Here is a 15277-nt window from a genome sequence, read left to right as displayed (position 1 = left end):
TAGGCTAGCGACTTCCATTCGTTTGGAGTGGGAGGGGCAAAGTTACATTAACGAACACATTTGTATATTCCTGGCGTGGTAAGTGGCAGACAGTGATCTACGATATATAGTTAATTATTTCATTTTCTTCACCGCTTATCCTCAAAAGGGTACCCAGGGGTGCTGGAGCCCATCCCGGCCAACTACGTCCTGAATCAGTCAGGGCAATGAAAAAATGAGTTCAAATTGAACCACGACCACCCGATTCCGTCTACCGGCTAACTCGCAAACTACAGGCAAGAATGATTCTGTAAGCTAATTCATCAGCCCGAGACAAAAAATAAAATAAAACAACATATCGAATATGTACAGACCATCCGGAAAATACAGCTGGCAAATGTAATTCTGCGCTAATGAGTTAATCAACCACCTACCTTCCCACCTACTTAGCTCAACAACTTCACCCCCACATTATTCAGTGCATTTTACAACCTCTCACCAACGTTAGCGTACCATCTTTTCATGTGACCGCCACAAAAACGTCTGTGCGGAGGAGTCGAGTGCACATGCGTGGGGGGAGGAGGGCAGTGGGAGGGCGGGGGGAGGCTAGAGAGGGAGGGTCGGCAGATGCGCTTCTGGCACGTTGAGCGAGCGGCCGGGGCAAGTGGCCGCGGCGGTTAAGCCTCTTACGCGCTTTTCACATGGACTGCGAGGGCATATCTGCAACGCGACATGCTAAAGGCGCACGCGCAAGGCAGCCTGGGTGTTGGTCGCTAGCCAATGGGAGCGCCACTCAATCACACCCATTACAAAATGAAGTACAGGATACAGGAAGTGTATTGACATTTCCTAGGATGTTTGCTTTTTGGACTTTTTACGTTTCCTAACTTGAATTCGTATCTTGGAACAAAGTGTGTCCCATTTTTGCAACCTGAATATTACATATTTAGTAGTATATCCTCAATATATAGCCTGGAAGGTCTGGCTGAAGTACAAGATACATACATCAATGTGTCACGATAGAGCCAACATCAGTCTAGTCTTTGGTGGTTTGGCCTGGATTTCACATCATGGCAGACAGAGGTGGGCTGGGGCCCTGTTTGGGGGGGGGGCTTCTGAGTTAATGCATCATCCCAGCAAATAGCAAGCGGTTCCTCTTGTCGATAATTGCTCAGAAAACCGAGAACCGTTGTGAGTGCGTCTCTCGCTAGCAGGTAGCCAACTGATGACTATCATTAACCCCGATGGACGGTCCCCTCGACCCTATTTCCCGGATACAAATCCTCTAATCATCCCGGCCCTGACGCACCTGTTGCCGGCAGGCAGACAAAGCCGTCAGGCTAAGACTTAGCATTCACTCCGCCTCCCGGAACGCCAGGCCGGCGAGTGATGGATGGACGAGCGCACGACGGGTAAAGTGACGGATGGATGGACGCCGGAGCTCGGCGCTCTCTCATCTTTCCGCCGGAGCTAATGGCCTGAAACCCGATCTGGCGTCCGCTTTCTGTCGCGTAGGAAGAAGGAAAACTCGATCCTAGCCAGGAGATAGAGAAGACGAGGACGTCCTGTCTTCTTGGTTTTTTTTCTTTTTCTATCAGCGATGTGAGATGTCAGATAGGAAGAAATATATGCTCGTAAAAAAAAGCCAAGCAAATTTCTGGTTAAAAATACTATGGAACTGTCAAATGTCGACTCATCAATGAATCAAAAATTTGGAAAATGTAATTTCTAGCAAAGTGCATGTGGATTTTGACGGACTGAAATCTCATATCTGCGTGTTACTTGATCCTTGCATGCAAATATTCCCGTTTTATCTACCATGCTACCTAATAAAACTGTTGTTTGGACTTTCCCAACACGCCGATGCTAAGAACCACATAATACCTCTCCTGAATGTTGTTTGACCCCAACGGTGGCCTATTCTGGTTTGAATTTGTTTTGCGCTTTCTCTGTCTGGCGTTCTTATTAAAAAAAGGTAACCCAAACATCCCCTAACCGTCCATCGCTCACCGCTGTCTATAAACATATCTGATAGCCCCTAATCCCTGGGCAAACCTAAACCTACCTCTCCCTCACCCCTAAATCCTTGGTGATGTTGGCAGGATAGAAATCTACTCTAATTTAATCTGAGCGAGGATTACAGATGAGCTCTCTGTTGTCATCGCGGCGAGGGCACGGCGCCAGTCCCAGTCATTTCTACGCCGTGTCGTACAAGATGGCCGTCCGTCTCCCCCCCATCGATCATAACACGAAAACAGACCGCGGTCGAGTTGTAGGCATAGGACTTAACGTCGCTCGCGACCTACACCGCGACCTTTACATGTATATGTATTCATTCTTTTGTTCCCTTAAAAAGAGTAAATGATCCATTATTGATTTTAAATGGGTAAATTAGGGATCATCCCATCATCAGTCCAAATTGAATCGCCGTTGATTAAATTGATGTCATGTGAAATAAAAATGAGCTTGAACAGTCATACGGTTGTTGATGTAGGAGTTCATTCATGAATCATTAGAATTTTACTCGCCAAACGACACACGAACACGTTAACAGCTTGTTACGAGCGTGTTACAAGCATGTTGGCCTCGGGTCACGGCTCGACAACCGACCCGTGCCGGGAACACCCCAGGGCCGTTGAACTCGTCCTAGGATGGCCGCCACTCGAGTGGAAAAGCCCTGAAACTTATTTCGCCGCTGGGACAAACGTGTAAGCGTGTGCCCATGAACAATTCAACGCGTGACCTTCAAGCACTATTAAACTGGGCTTTGTATTGTAAAAAAAACACGAAGTTTTTATGGCATTATGGCTCGGATAAACTCATCCTGTCTAAACGTCAAAGTATGGCGTACATGGTGTAATGAGATGTCCACGCCCAAGATATTTACGGCACAATATTTTTGCAAAGGACCCAAAATATTCACTAGTCCTTTAAAATGGATAATATATACTACATATGTTTTCTCCAACATTGTCCTTTGTCCACTAAAAAAAAGTTTCTCAATTCTAAGATGTTTTGATCTGGATCAAAAGCTAAAAAGTTTTGGGCTAGTGTGTGAATCCAAGCCAGCCGGAGACCGAGGCGGTCTCGATTGGCTTTCAAGCGCCCCGTGGATCAGACCAAAGCTGAAATCTTATTTGCATGTAAGAGGCATCTGTAGCCACAGGCATTATGGGAAATGTCATTTGGTTAGCAGTACGTCAGCTAACACGGTTGACGAAGCCCGATGAGGCGACGGAATGCCTTCTAACAAAAGGGATGTGTTACAATGTTACCAGGGGTAACAATGAAAACAGGATGATAATGATTGAACAATGTTTCCACATTTAAAGGATTGTTGTTCAATCCTGGCTGAGTTGAAAAAAAAATGCAATTAGCGCAAGATAATTGCACGAAAAAAAATGTCCAGACCAAATGTAATGTGGTGCGGACCAAAGAAAGCTATCTTTCCCCACCCTTAGCTCCCTTTTGCTAGTGCGCTAGCCGACTCCCTACTGGCTGCTTCTTCTTCTGCGACATCCATCCCCTCAAGTCGGGCAAAGTGTAATGTAAATGTAAATGAAGCGAGTTGGGACCGACGGGGGAGACATGGAAGGCGTGGGGGTTGGTGGGCGGGCTTTGCACAGATGGATGAGAGGCTGCTTTTCCTCCATCTTGCCCGGTGGACAAATTTCCTCATCTGGGCTCCTCAACGTGCTATCACTTGGCGGTGGTAGCCCCTCCTCGCTCCCCCCCGGCCCTCGGGTTCCCCCGCATTGGCCGCAGCCAATCAACGTTCGGCAGATGCCGCCCAGCTTCCCTTTTGGAATGGATTGAACTCATTTCAATTCACACTTGAAGGATGACTCCGTACCACACGATTGGATAAGTTCCTTCCCGCGTGCTCATTTTCTATTCCGGTCAAATGTTTGGCCATCCTTCGACACCCCCCCACCCCAAAAAAGGAAGCTAAAAACAAACAGGCACGTGTTTGACGGTGACTTTTCCCAGATAGAGCGGCAAGCTACAACGCATCTTTGTTGCGGCCTTCTCGCCATGGCCGCCACGGGCCGAGAAAGAAAGCCGCCTCCCACCGAGAAGCTGGCAACCATATTTGAAGCTAAAAATAGCCCACGGAGCAGAGCGAGAGAGCTAGCTGCCGCCATCACACGCCCGACAAAATCGCTCCCGTTGGGATGGGAAGGCGGCGGTGGCGGCACGACGTGAAAGGGGGAGGGGCCGCGGCAAGACAATTCATTAGGTTTCCTCGCCATCAATTCTTCCATTTTTTAATGAGCTGTGAAGACTTTAGCTCACGGCTCACATTTATTTCTCTTTTCAAGTTATCGTTAGCGTTCCTTTCCCGAATCAAATCAAGCTTTTTATACTCCTATAGGATTTTTGATGGGGGGAATCGGTTGGACCAATGGCTTTCGCAGGAGAAATTTAGACTCATTTCTTCTCATTGGGTCGGAAATTTTCAACAGCATAAAAATATATATATATTTAATAAAGGGCAGAACAAAACAGAAAATGTCCAGACATTAAAAAGTCAAGAAAATTGCAATTTAGAGAGCTTATTTCATCACAGGGCATTATTTCTTACACTATTGCAGAGTTATGTCGCAAAAGATACATAAACTACATTTTATATACTCTATATTTACACTAGTGAAACAAACTGCAGAACGATGAGAGCATAAAATTAGAGCTCCATTCTTCCCATTGGACGTTTTTAAGATCAGGTTATTATGAGAAGAAAATCTTTTAAACAGGAAGCCTTATTTTGTGCTGCACAACGGATGTTCAAAAAATATTTTTTTGCTAATAGCCCTCTCATGTGACGTAGATTTGTGATGAAATTCCTGGAAAAAAAATCAAATTCCAAAGGCAACGGTAACAACAAAATCCCAAGTTGTGAGGCTAACCATGTGACAGGAATAAATTGGCATCAGATGGGAATATGGCGGGCTCCTTCTTTCTTTTGAAGCTTGTTTGGAAATAAACGCGGCATCGTCGGCGGCGCGTGGCTCTTCGGGCTAATGACTTTGTTTACCGCGGCTTAACGAGCAGACAGCGAGTCGAATCCTTAACGAAAGCCCCGCCAGCTTTCAGGTGAAAGCGACCTTGTCTCGAGACCCCATCTGTACTCTGACGGCGGCTCGCTCAGGTTAGCTTAGCCTTCTGTTCTGGTCTCGTGTTTGGATTTGACACATTTGTCGCAGTGTAACTACATTCAAAATGAGATCATTAATGGCCGCACATGCCTCTTGGAGTTATCATCTTTAAAAACAAACAACATCAAGCGAGCTCAATGGATCACAATGCACCATTCCTGATATTAATGAGTATAATACAGCAGTATATTGCAAAAAAAATACATATACAGGACAATACTATGTATTTCCATTTACACTAGTAAAGCAGAAGACCTCATTTGTTGGCAACGTCAGCATCACTAATTTGCCCCCCAAAAAATGTGTTTTCAAACAGCACAACGTTAGCATTAGCATTTCCTCAAGTCGATGTCCGAGCAGCGGTCGGTCAAACCATTTGTCAACGATGACGCCAGCTCCTCGCCGCTCTCAAAGCATTCTGGGCCAATTTGTCAGAAGGCCGCGTTGAATAATTCAACTCCTTTGCTGGATATTGACTATGTTTCCTTTTCCTCTCACTTAATATTTCATTTCCCCCCTCCCCAGCGCCCCTTCTGGACGTTTAAGAGCCGTGAATCAAAGTGACAGACGTCATCTCGCCTTTTCCCACGCGTTAGCTTTAGCGTTAGCTCCAAATCACACGAACCCACAATGGAGTCAACGGAGGCTTTCTGCCTTTGACAGCCGGTCGGTCCATTTGAAATGGGAGGGACGGCGCGAATGTGCAAATGGATGGGACGATTCCCGCGTGGAATGCGACAAGCAAATGGCTCAAAAGGGTTTTCTAAAAAGTACATTCTGGTATATACCGCCATACTACCTTGCCCGATTCTCGCATGGATTGGAAACACATTTTTGGGCAGAATTAAACAATAACTGGCTGCGCTTCCTCTAGCGTCCACTAGCAGGTAGCAGTCAGTGGCTGTACAATCGTGTATAATTCTTTTAAATTGTTTTTTTGTTGATTTTACAAATAGAATCCCGCATTTAAGCAAGTTTGCACTAAAGCAGGTCTGCAATAAAAACGGTGAAAATGATACAATGAAAAACATTTTTTGTTAAGTACTACTGAAGTATCGAGATTAATGGGGGGATCCGCCAGATATGAGGTAATCCTTCCCCCCCCCTCAGCACCTCGTCTTTTTCCCTTTTCAGAAATCAAATGGAATGGGTTTTGCCAGCCAGCGCGCACGCTGCGACGCTGCGCCGCCGCTAGCGAAGACGACGTGCAAAGCGAGCGTCCAAACAAAGCCGCTTCCAGCGCGACACGTGCCAAAGCATGTTTTATGGATGAGGCTTCTAAATAAACCAGCGTGACTAAAACACGCGGATATGCACTTAAAACAACAAACACTTATACAATTTGACCCCGAACACGTGTGTCGCCTTTTAAATGGCGAGCGGAGAGTTATTTTCAAAATATTTCTATGCAAAAGGAACGAATAAACATACACTAAAAGTCATCCAAATAAATCCTTGTTATTTTGGGTCATTATAGTTTTAAAAATTAATTTAAAAAAACCTCTACCTCAACAGTCCTATTCAATCGGCTTTTTGACCTTTGACCTCCCGCCACGCACTGATGACTGAGCCCTAAAAGTCTTCCTAGCCATGAAAATTCCCAAACAAAAACGTTGAAATCTCGGCAATAGCAAAGGACGTTTAGCGCGCTACCACAAAGCGCGAAACATTGTCGCCAACAGAGCTGATTACCAACTGGCGTGTCGCTAAAACGCAACCGACGGGCGACCCCCGTTTGCCCGCCGCACTCGTTGGCCGGTGCTCTTAATGAAAAGCGGGCGTCCGAGCCAACGCGGCCGTCGCCAAAGCGCCGCTTACGTGGCTCTTAAATGGGCATTAATGCCACAATGATGTCCTTGGCCAACGGGAGCGGCACGCCATTTTCCGGCGCAAACTAGCGGGCCGGCCGGACGTCCAACTTTTCCGTGGGGGAGTGACATTTTCCCCAAGGATAAATATCAAGCCGCCTTAATGGTTTTCCCACATGCTCACCAGAAAAGGCCCCTTTTTTCCCTCAGTGATTAATTAATAAGTGAAAGGATGTTGATAAATGGCTCCCATTTCTCCTGCCGCTAATAAAAATGATACCATTTGTTCCCGACTTTCTAATTATCAGGCAGCGGGCGGAAAGCTTTGGGCGGCGGAATCTGCAGAATTTTTCATTACCGTAAAGGCAAAGCGTGAACCACCTTGCCGCCGCTTCCCATTTTAAACCACTTTTTCCCCCAATACATTTTGGCCGACAAGCGTTGGCTAATTAACGATTATAAAATATGCTCATAAGACATAAACGGAGGAAGTATACACATTCACAGGCGCAAAATAAGCATCATTTTCATCGGAAAATCATCGGATTACTGCTCATTCAAACTTGACTCGCCGGTGGTGTTTCATTGCAGAATTATCTTGAGATAAGTTTTGGTAGAAATTACTCATCATTCACGCTATCTATTTTTGCACCATTATGAGTAAAAAAAACTGGCAATATGAACACTGTATGGCTTCACTAATGAAGCACTTTGTCTCAAAAGCTAGTTTACAGTATAGTGTGTATTTTTCTAATGCAGAACGGTCCAAACTTTCCCCCCAAAATTTCAACTTGACTTTCATTTGTTACATTAACGATTAAAATGAAGTAAAAACAATCAAATCAGGCTTTAAAAATATTTTTGAAGTACGGACTCATTGGCGACAGAAACTATCCCAGCGGGCTTCAAGCCCGTCCATCGCAAACAAACAGACAACCCTTCGCACTTCCAATCACACCCCCACCGAGTGGGAATCGAACCCACGTGTTTCTGAAGTCCAGAGTGCCAAACGACCCTCGCTCGTGCTTAGCGGCACCAGGCGAGTCCAGACTTAATAATGTCCGCCGGGCGTCCCGTGAGAGAGCGTCATCAAGTTGTAACGGTCCGATAAAGGTCAGCGCGTGTGACCGGGTTATGGATTCCAGTCGCCCCCGGCACCCCCCCCCCCAACGCCAACCGGAGGAAAAGCTGGCCGGCGTTGCCATTCGGAACAGGCGGGAGATATTTATCACGCCGGACGAATTGTTTGTGGCGTCAGCGCATCATCGATCGCTGCAGCAGATCCAATCAATACCCACCGAGTGTACATAACAAGATTTGAGGAGAGCAAGACACAGGAAGAGCTAAAAAAAAAAAATCCACAGTCATTAACCAAAACGTGAGAAGAAACTCTTTGTGTTCACGTTTTAAGCTGACCGTGGTTTATTTATTGGCTGTCAATCCGCTGCGAACGGATTGGACGTCTCGCAGAGTCCTCGGTCGGCAGCGGTAGATAAGCATTTGCGGCCAGTTTTCCGTGTTTGTCTATCGCCACTGGCGGCTAATGACTTCCTTTTGGGCCACGGCTTTGCTCATTTTCAGGAACTTCCTACGTTTGTAGCCGTTTTGTTTTGATTTTAGGGTGTTAATGGGTCAATTGGAGGTGACTTACTGCTGATTACGGGTCACTTACTGATGATTTGGGGCCATTACCGCGACACCTCCTGCAGACTTCCTGTCACTCCGTGTTTATTTTTGGGGTCAAAAATAATGAGCGCCGCAGCTTTGAGTAGAAAAAATAATGGCGGAACAGCCTGCCAGAAAGCAGGTTAGTAACGTTTGTGCACCTTTCAATGTTTTCCTTTGGAAAAAAATTTTTTGCCAAGGGAACAAATCACCCTTTTGCTGAAAAATTGTACGGGAAAAAAAGATGAATTTTCCATAGGGGGAATGTTGCAAAGCATGCGCACAATTTATAATCAAAAAGATATCAATGACTCTCCCCCCCTTTTTTTCCTGTCATGGCGGCTCACTATTTCATCTCCCAAAACGCCATCCTTTAATAATATCAAGGCTAGTATCCGTTTAGCTGACGCGGGCGGGCGAGGGCATCTGTCTGGGCATTTAGAGGACAAAAGGGTAACCCAATCCCTCCCAGTCACTTCCTGTTCCCGTTGTTGCCGAAGCGACAAAGCGACAAAGCCCTGCTCCCTCCCCACCGCCAGCCCGCCCGCCATTCGTCGTGTGCCGGGCGCCCCGTGGAGTTTCCGGCGCTCTCCATCATCGCCGCCCTCCACGCAATTAGCCGATAATGAGCAGAAAAGTTCATTTAGTTAAGAGGCAATCAACAACGCAGCCCAGACGCCGGCACAACCTAATTAATCGTGATAATAAAACCCACAGAAAAGCCGCAAGTGGGTTTTTTTTCAGGCTGGCCGTCCCGCCCAGATCTCGGCACGGGATTTGGCAGACGCTGACGCATGAGAGGCTCAAATGTTGATGGCGTTAGCCAGGGGTGTGCCAACTTTTGCCTCCGTATGCCAAGTTCCAATAATGTCACAGGTCGCGAGGGCCAATTGGACTAGACCAGGGGTGGCCAAGTCCGGTCTTCGAGAGCCCCTATCTGGTCTGTTTTCCATATCTCCCTCCTCTGCCACACCTGAATCAAATGATCAACTCATCAAGCTGTCCAGAAGATTCATACCGATCCCGATTATTTGATTCAGGTGTGTTGGTGGAGGGAGACATGGAAAACAGACTGGCTAGGGGCTCTCGAAGACCGGACTTAACAGCTTGTTAAGTTGTGTTTTGTCGGCGGTCTTTTGGTCGCCGTCCTTTGGTCGCCGGTCTTTTGGTCGCCAGTCTTTTGGTCGCCCGGACCCAAACAATGGGCGACCAAAAGACCGGCGACAAAACAAGGTAAAACAAGACGGTCTACGCATCAATAAAAGCCAACAATGGCCCTGAGCAGTTTCACTGAGCCGACGTCTGAGTGTAGAATGTATGTACATGCGTTGTCCCTTTAAGAAACTACGTCAGTCAGGGTCTTAACAAGTTCTCCAACCAAAAAACAATAAAAGTACGGGAAATTTGGAGCTTTTCTTTAGCCTAATAATTAATAGGGCCTTAAGTATGACTAAATAATAATTCACAGTTTGTATTTAGGAAATTTGAGCAACGATTTAAATGGTAATTATCAATAACCTTCCGGGCAACCAAAATACCGAGTACCAGAAAGATCAGTTTAAAAAATGGATTTCAGGGAGGATTACATTCACTGCTATTGACCATACACATCAAATCCATTTCAACTGGGAAAACTGGGATTGAGCGATCCCGTTTCACCACTACTGACGGCTATCCGCGTTCAATCCGATTTGACTAGGGCTGATCGAAGGAGTGCTCGATTGGATGCCAAATGCCCCCCATGAGATTACGCTAGCCGTGATTGTGCATCTTATCCAGTATCAAGTATCTTTGAGGGTGCTTGCTGTAAAATGTGAGAGAAGCCATTTTTGAAAAAAAAAAAAGGAGTCATGCCATATCGCTTGTCCATCTAAATTCATTCCGGTCCATTATTTTTTGGGATCAGAGCCGTTCAACTCCCACGCACACACACACGCACGCACGCGCTCACGGCGAGTTCCATCCGAGACGACGCGGCTTTAAAGGCACTATCTGGCTCCCGCAAAATTATCGGCGCGATAAACCGCACTCATGTGAAACTTGTTCCACCCTTTGACGGGGAGTTTATGAAGCGTAATCATATGCGCACGCCTCCTTTGAATGTACAAGCGGCGCTTGACTCAAGAGGGGTCGTAACCCAGGTCTTGAAAAGCGTCATTGCCACACTTCAAGTCCATCTTTACTCACTTCTAACACGACTCACGGGGGGAAAAAAGGAGTATTAGAATTATATTTCAAAATCATTTGAATCCCGCTAACGCTCAACGACAGCTCGGCTCGTGGGACTCGAAGAAGGGAAAAGTTGAGCCTCGTCCTGAAAATGCATCTTTTGTAAAAAGCCCACTTGAGCACCTTGTCGTTGGCAGTGAAGGAAGTGAAGACGTGGGCAAAAATCGGCTTAGTTTCCAGAATTTGGAAGCCTCGTTAGCAATCGTGGAATTTGGCTGAGTTGTTAACTCATTCACTCCATTGAATGATCATTTCTGTCAGTACCAATGGCGGCCATATGTAAACACCCACACAGATTTGGGAGCCTTAACATCGGTTCGGGTCTCGCGGTGGCGCCGTCGATGTCATCGATTGGTCGCCGCCTTGGGGAATGTCAGCGGTGGGAAGCGAGGGCGCCGAAAAAGTCTCGGCTCATCATCGGCGAGCGGAACGATCGGAGCGATAGGTTAATCCGCTATGGTCGGAAATGATGGGAGAGAGGAGTAATCCGCTGTCGTTAGAAACGATCGCCTCGACGTGACTCGAGCGGAGGGTGGCGCATTTTGCAATGGAGTCATCACAATTTCTATTGACTTTGGTATTAGGCCACACTTACGGCGTACTGATTGGACTCAATTGGCTGCCATGGCCAGCGCTGGACGTCAAATCCATTTAGGCAAAATGACAATTGACAATTCAATCCATTTGGACCAGGAGCGCCCAATTAACATTTATTTCGTTAAAGAGGCATTTACAGCCGATCCACCCATTTACACCCTATTCCATTTCTGTCAATGGCAAACAAAGAGTTAAATATGATGGGAAAAAACGGCATGTACCGTAAATTGATTGCTATGATTTTACGGATTCATCAGAAAAATAATAGAATATGTACAATAACCATAAATAAATTCCATGTGTGTATGAATGTTTGACCATAGGTTATCAAATTTGGGGGATAGTAAATAATTCATTTAGGAATCATGAGGTCAGAGGTCACAGAGGCGAAAAGAAGAAATTGTACGGAAACTAACGACGGAAGTCAAAGAAAGGGTCAAAGGTCCAAGGTCACAGACGTAAAACTATGGCAACGCTTTGAATTTGGCCGCTTAGGCCTGGGTACACATTAGTTTTGACTGAAACCTGAGCTCAAAGTTTTTACGAGGTCACATTATTGTAAAGTGCCAAAAATGTGTCACTCAACTATTCCACTTCTGTAAGGACCAAATCCGCCCAGTGGGAAGTCTGGCAGACGCCCACTACAAATGGATTGGACTTCTACAGGTGACAACTTCATTGAAAATCACAGCATGAAGATGAATGTCATCGCCAAGCTTCGATAATTACCGACCAATTTGTTTCAAGACACAAACTTGACAATCCCAAAACGGCTCCAAGGAAGGTCAATTCAGAGCATTCCAAAATAAAAGCCAAGACACACTGAGAATAAAAACAAGTCTCAAATCCCTGAATGCCACGCAACATATTCACTCACGCCAGCTCGAATGAATGACATAAAACTGCATATTCATAGAGATTTTTTTTTAAAAAATCCCCACCCCCTCCTCAATTCCACTTCTGCAACAAGCTTGAAAATACCAAGAAAGCAGCGACTGAATTCACGTCTGAGAGGTGCCAGACTTCCCCGGCCGGGAAGGCCCTCGGGCGGTTTTCCTCAATGTCTGTAGTGGTGGCATTTACGAATACGTTCAATATGTAAATATCCGATTCCGAGTAACTGGAAAACAGCAGCGGTGTGGCACTTACTCCGCAAGATACTACTAAGAGCCTTCCGCGTTTCCACGCGCTCGACTCCCGATCGGACGAGGCCAAAGTCCGAATCTGGGCCGAGAGCCAGGACGTACGTTTACAAGATCGGACTCACGTGTTTTGTGTCGTCCGTGCCTGTGCGTGGCGGCGGTATTGGTGGCGGCGGCCCCCGTGGTGGTGCGTTCCGAAGTCCACATCTGCGTGGAGTCATTCAGCACGGTGGGATTAGACGGGGACGGACTGGACGTGGCCTCCCCTTTTCGCCGGGGGGTCCGAGGCGGAGGCGTGTAACCCGCCGGGACCCGTCCGTTCCGATGTCCGTGATTGCGTGGGGTCGCCGGGCCGCCCGAGGCCCCGCCCTCTCCGGGGCTGGGGGCGGTGCCGTCGCCGGATCGAGTCCTACCCCTCCCCACCGTCACGGTCTTGGCCGTGGGTGCGGCGGTGGTGGTCTCGGGCCCTTTGGGGATCCCGCTGGGCTTGGAGAGGAAAATGGGGTCCTGTCCTATCCGGTTGGCGTCCACCAGGTCCGTGGGCACGTAATCCCGCACGGTGCCCACCACGATCCACTTGAGGAGCATCAGACTCAGACCCAGGCCCACGAAGCCGATGAGGAGCGGGACCACGCAGAGCCACGTCTGCTGGCGGGGCCACAGGGACCACCAGGCCGGTCGTCGGGCCGGGCCCTCGCCGCGGACCCCGGAGGCGCCCGGCGGCTCCGGCTCCTCCAAGATCACCGCGCCCGTCCCGGAACCCTCGCTCATCCTTCCCGGCCCTTCTTTACGGCTCATCGGGGGTTAATCCTGCGCTCGGCATGCGTCGCAAACCTTGGGGACCGATCCGCCGATAATCCGTGTGAGGAGAGGGCCGATGGGAGTGGGAAGGGGGGGAACGCGCGCCCGGAGTTGGCGGCGCTGGCTCGGCCTGCCGGCCCACGTTCAACTCCAGAAGAAAGCGCAGACGACCGAAGGAGGCGACACCAGGGGCGGGAAGCTTTTGTATCCGCGCACGGGAGCGTGGCGCTGCAGCAAGGGAACCAAAAAAAAGAATCCAAACCCGATCCCTACTTGGCATGCACGCGTACGCCTCGCCGTGTCCCGCTTGGCGAGTGCGAGAAAATATTCAATCGGCAGAGGAAAGGGACGATCCAGCCGGAGTCTCCTGCCCCGTCGGGGTCCCGGAAATTGGTTTACCCGGGGACGGGGATGGGTCCCGGGATTCTGGCTCCCGCTCCAGTTCTATCTTTTTCCAATTGGTGGCTAGTAGATTCCTCTGCTCCTCTCGATGCAAAAAGCAACAATTCAGAGCAGAGTGAAGAAGCGGCGCTGGCGGGAGAGGAGGAGGAGGAGAAGAAGGGCGATGGGATGTAGGTGGTGCTGGTGGTGGTGGGGAGGGGGGATGTTGTCACGGAGCGCTATCGCAGGGCGGGTTAATCCGCTAAAGCGACGCATGATCTGGCTTCCTTTGCGCAGCCGGCTTTGGATGGCCTTTCCCTCCCGGACGGCCGAGCGTCCGGCGGGAACATGACGGCCAAAAGAAAAGGAGGAAAAATCCAAATTCGGCGAGGCAAGAGAGCCTCCGTTGTTCTTCCGCCGAGCTCCGGCCGGCGTCACCCCGTGAGGGTCGGTGGCGGCATCCCGAGACGGGTTCGCTGGTCGGGATGCTGGCGGGCGGCCGATAAAGCGCGCGCGGCTTTCGCCTGGAGAGGCAGAGGGCGAGTGACGAGGGAGGAAGGGAGGGAGGATTCGGGAGCGCCAAAGAGAGAGACAGAATTAGAGAGAGAGAGAATTAGAGAGAGAGAGAAAAGAGCCAGGGAAGGAGGCTGCACCTGCTTGGAAATGTGCCCGCCTCTCTCAGTCAGCAGGGGAGACCACACAACCAAAAAGCGCTCACCAAAATGCAACGTGGATCCAAATAAGACCAAATGAAGGGTGCCGAGCAAGCCTTGGGAAATTGACAGGGGAGGGAGGGACAGCCGGGGACGACCGTAGACGTCCAACCCAATTGAATCGGGAGTCCCGGCAGCAGAAGTTTATTCGCTGCCACGCTCCCACCACAACGGTTCGACGGATTGAAATATTTTTTTCCATCGCCAAAATGGTTCCAAATGTTCAAATTGCGATGTACTTTGATCACCTGAGATGAAACGGAACGGTTAACAAAATCCGGCGTTAACGCCAATAGCATCCCTGACTCGTGGCAGACTTAAATATGGCCCGATATTGTATCGATATTGAAATTAGCAGCATCGTCACTACGCAAAAAGCCAAAACTCGTATGTGCGGCCTAAAAAAATGGAGTGTCAAGTGCTGAAAAGTTGGAGAATCCTTTCTTTGTGTGATAGATTTGCACAAATACGATGCCCATGTCGGCAGCCGCCAGATAAAAGCGGGTTGTTTGAGCCATCGTAATGCACGCCGCAGGATGACGGACGGAGTGGAGGTGCCGTTTGATGGAGCTTTCCTCGGGGCTGGGGATTATTTCATTTCACCGCCTTTTATCTCCACGTGTCATCTCGGGGTTATTTCACTACGTACGCCGCCTTATCGCTCCCTCTCGTGGAACAGGGTCGGATGGGGTCGGGACGTCCGCCAGACGGCGATCAATCTATTACCGGGTGCTTTTGAACCCAGCTCAACGGTGTGTTACTTTTCGGTAAAATTGTCACCTTGAAGTGCCTCAAAGTTTACAAGG

The 15277-nt window shown here is 48.5% G+C and overlaps 1 protein-coding gene across 4 annotated transcripts in view; it reads right to left on the bottom strand.

The window, feature by feature from the left end:
* Positions 1-14317, bottom strand: part of nrg3a (neuregulin 3a) — a 116408-nt gene extending 102091 nt beyond the window's left edge. For all 4 annotated transcript variants that reach the window (XR_013303782.1, XR_013303781.1, XR_013303783.1 and 1 more), the window contains exon 1: positions 12702-14317. Coding sequence is in view for 1 of the 4 variants with exons in the window: in XM_077612698.1 (XP_077468824.1) it covers positions 12702-13374 (673 nt within the window). In the remaining 3 variants the exon portion in view is untranslated. The remainder of the gene's footprint in view (positions 1-12701) is intronic.
* Between the last annotated feature and the right edge of the window lie 960 nt (positions 14318-15277).

Source organism: Stigmatopora argus, chromosome 11 (genome assembly GCF_051989625.1).
Source record: "Stigmatopora argus isolate UIUO_Sarg chromosome 11, RoL_Sarg_1.0, whole genome shotgun sequence".
Classification (NCBI taxonomy): domain Eukaryota; kingdom Metazoa; phylum Chordata; class Actinopteri; order Syngnathiformes; family Syngnathidae; genus Stigmatopora; species Stigmatopora argus.
The sequence above is the reverse complement of the archived record's forward strand: the minus strand, read 5'-3'. Positions and strand labels throughout refer to the sequence as shown.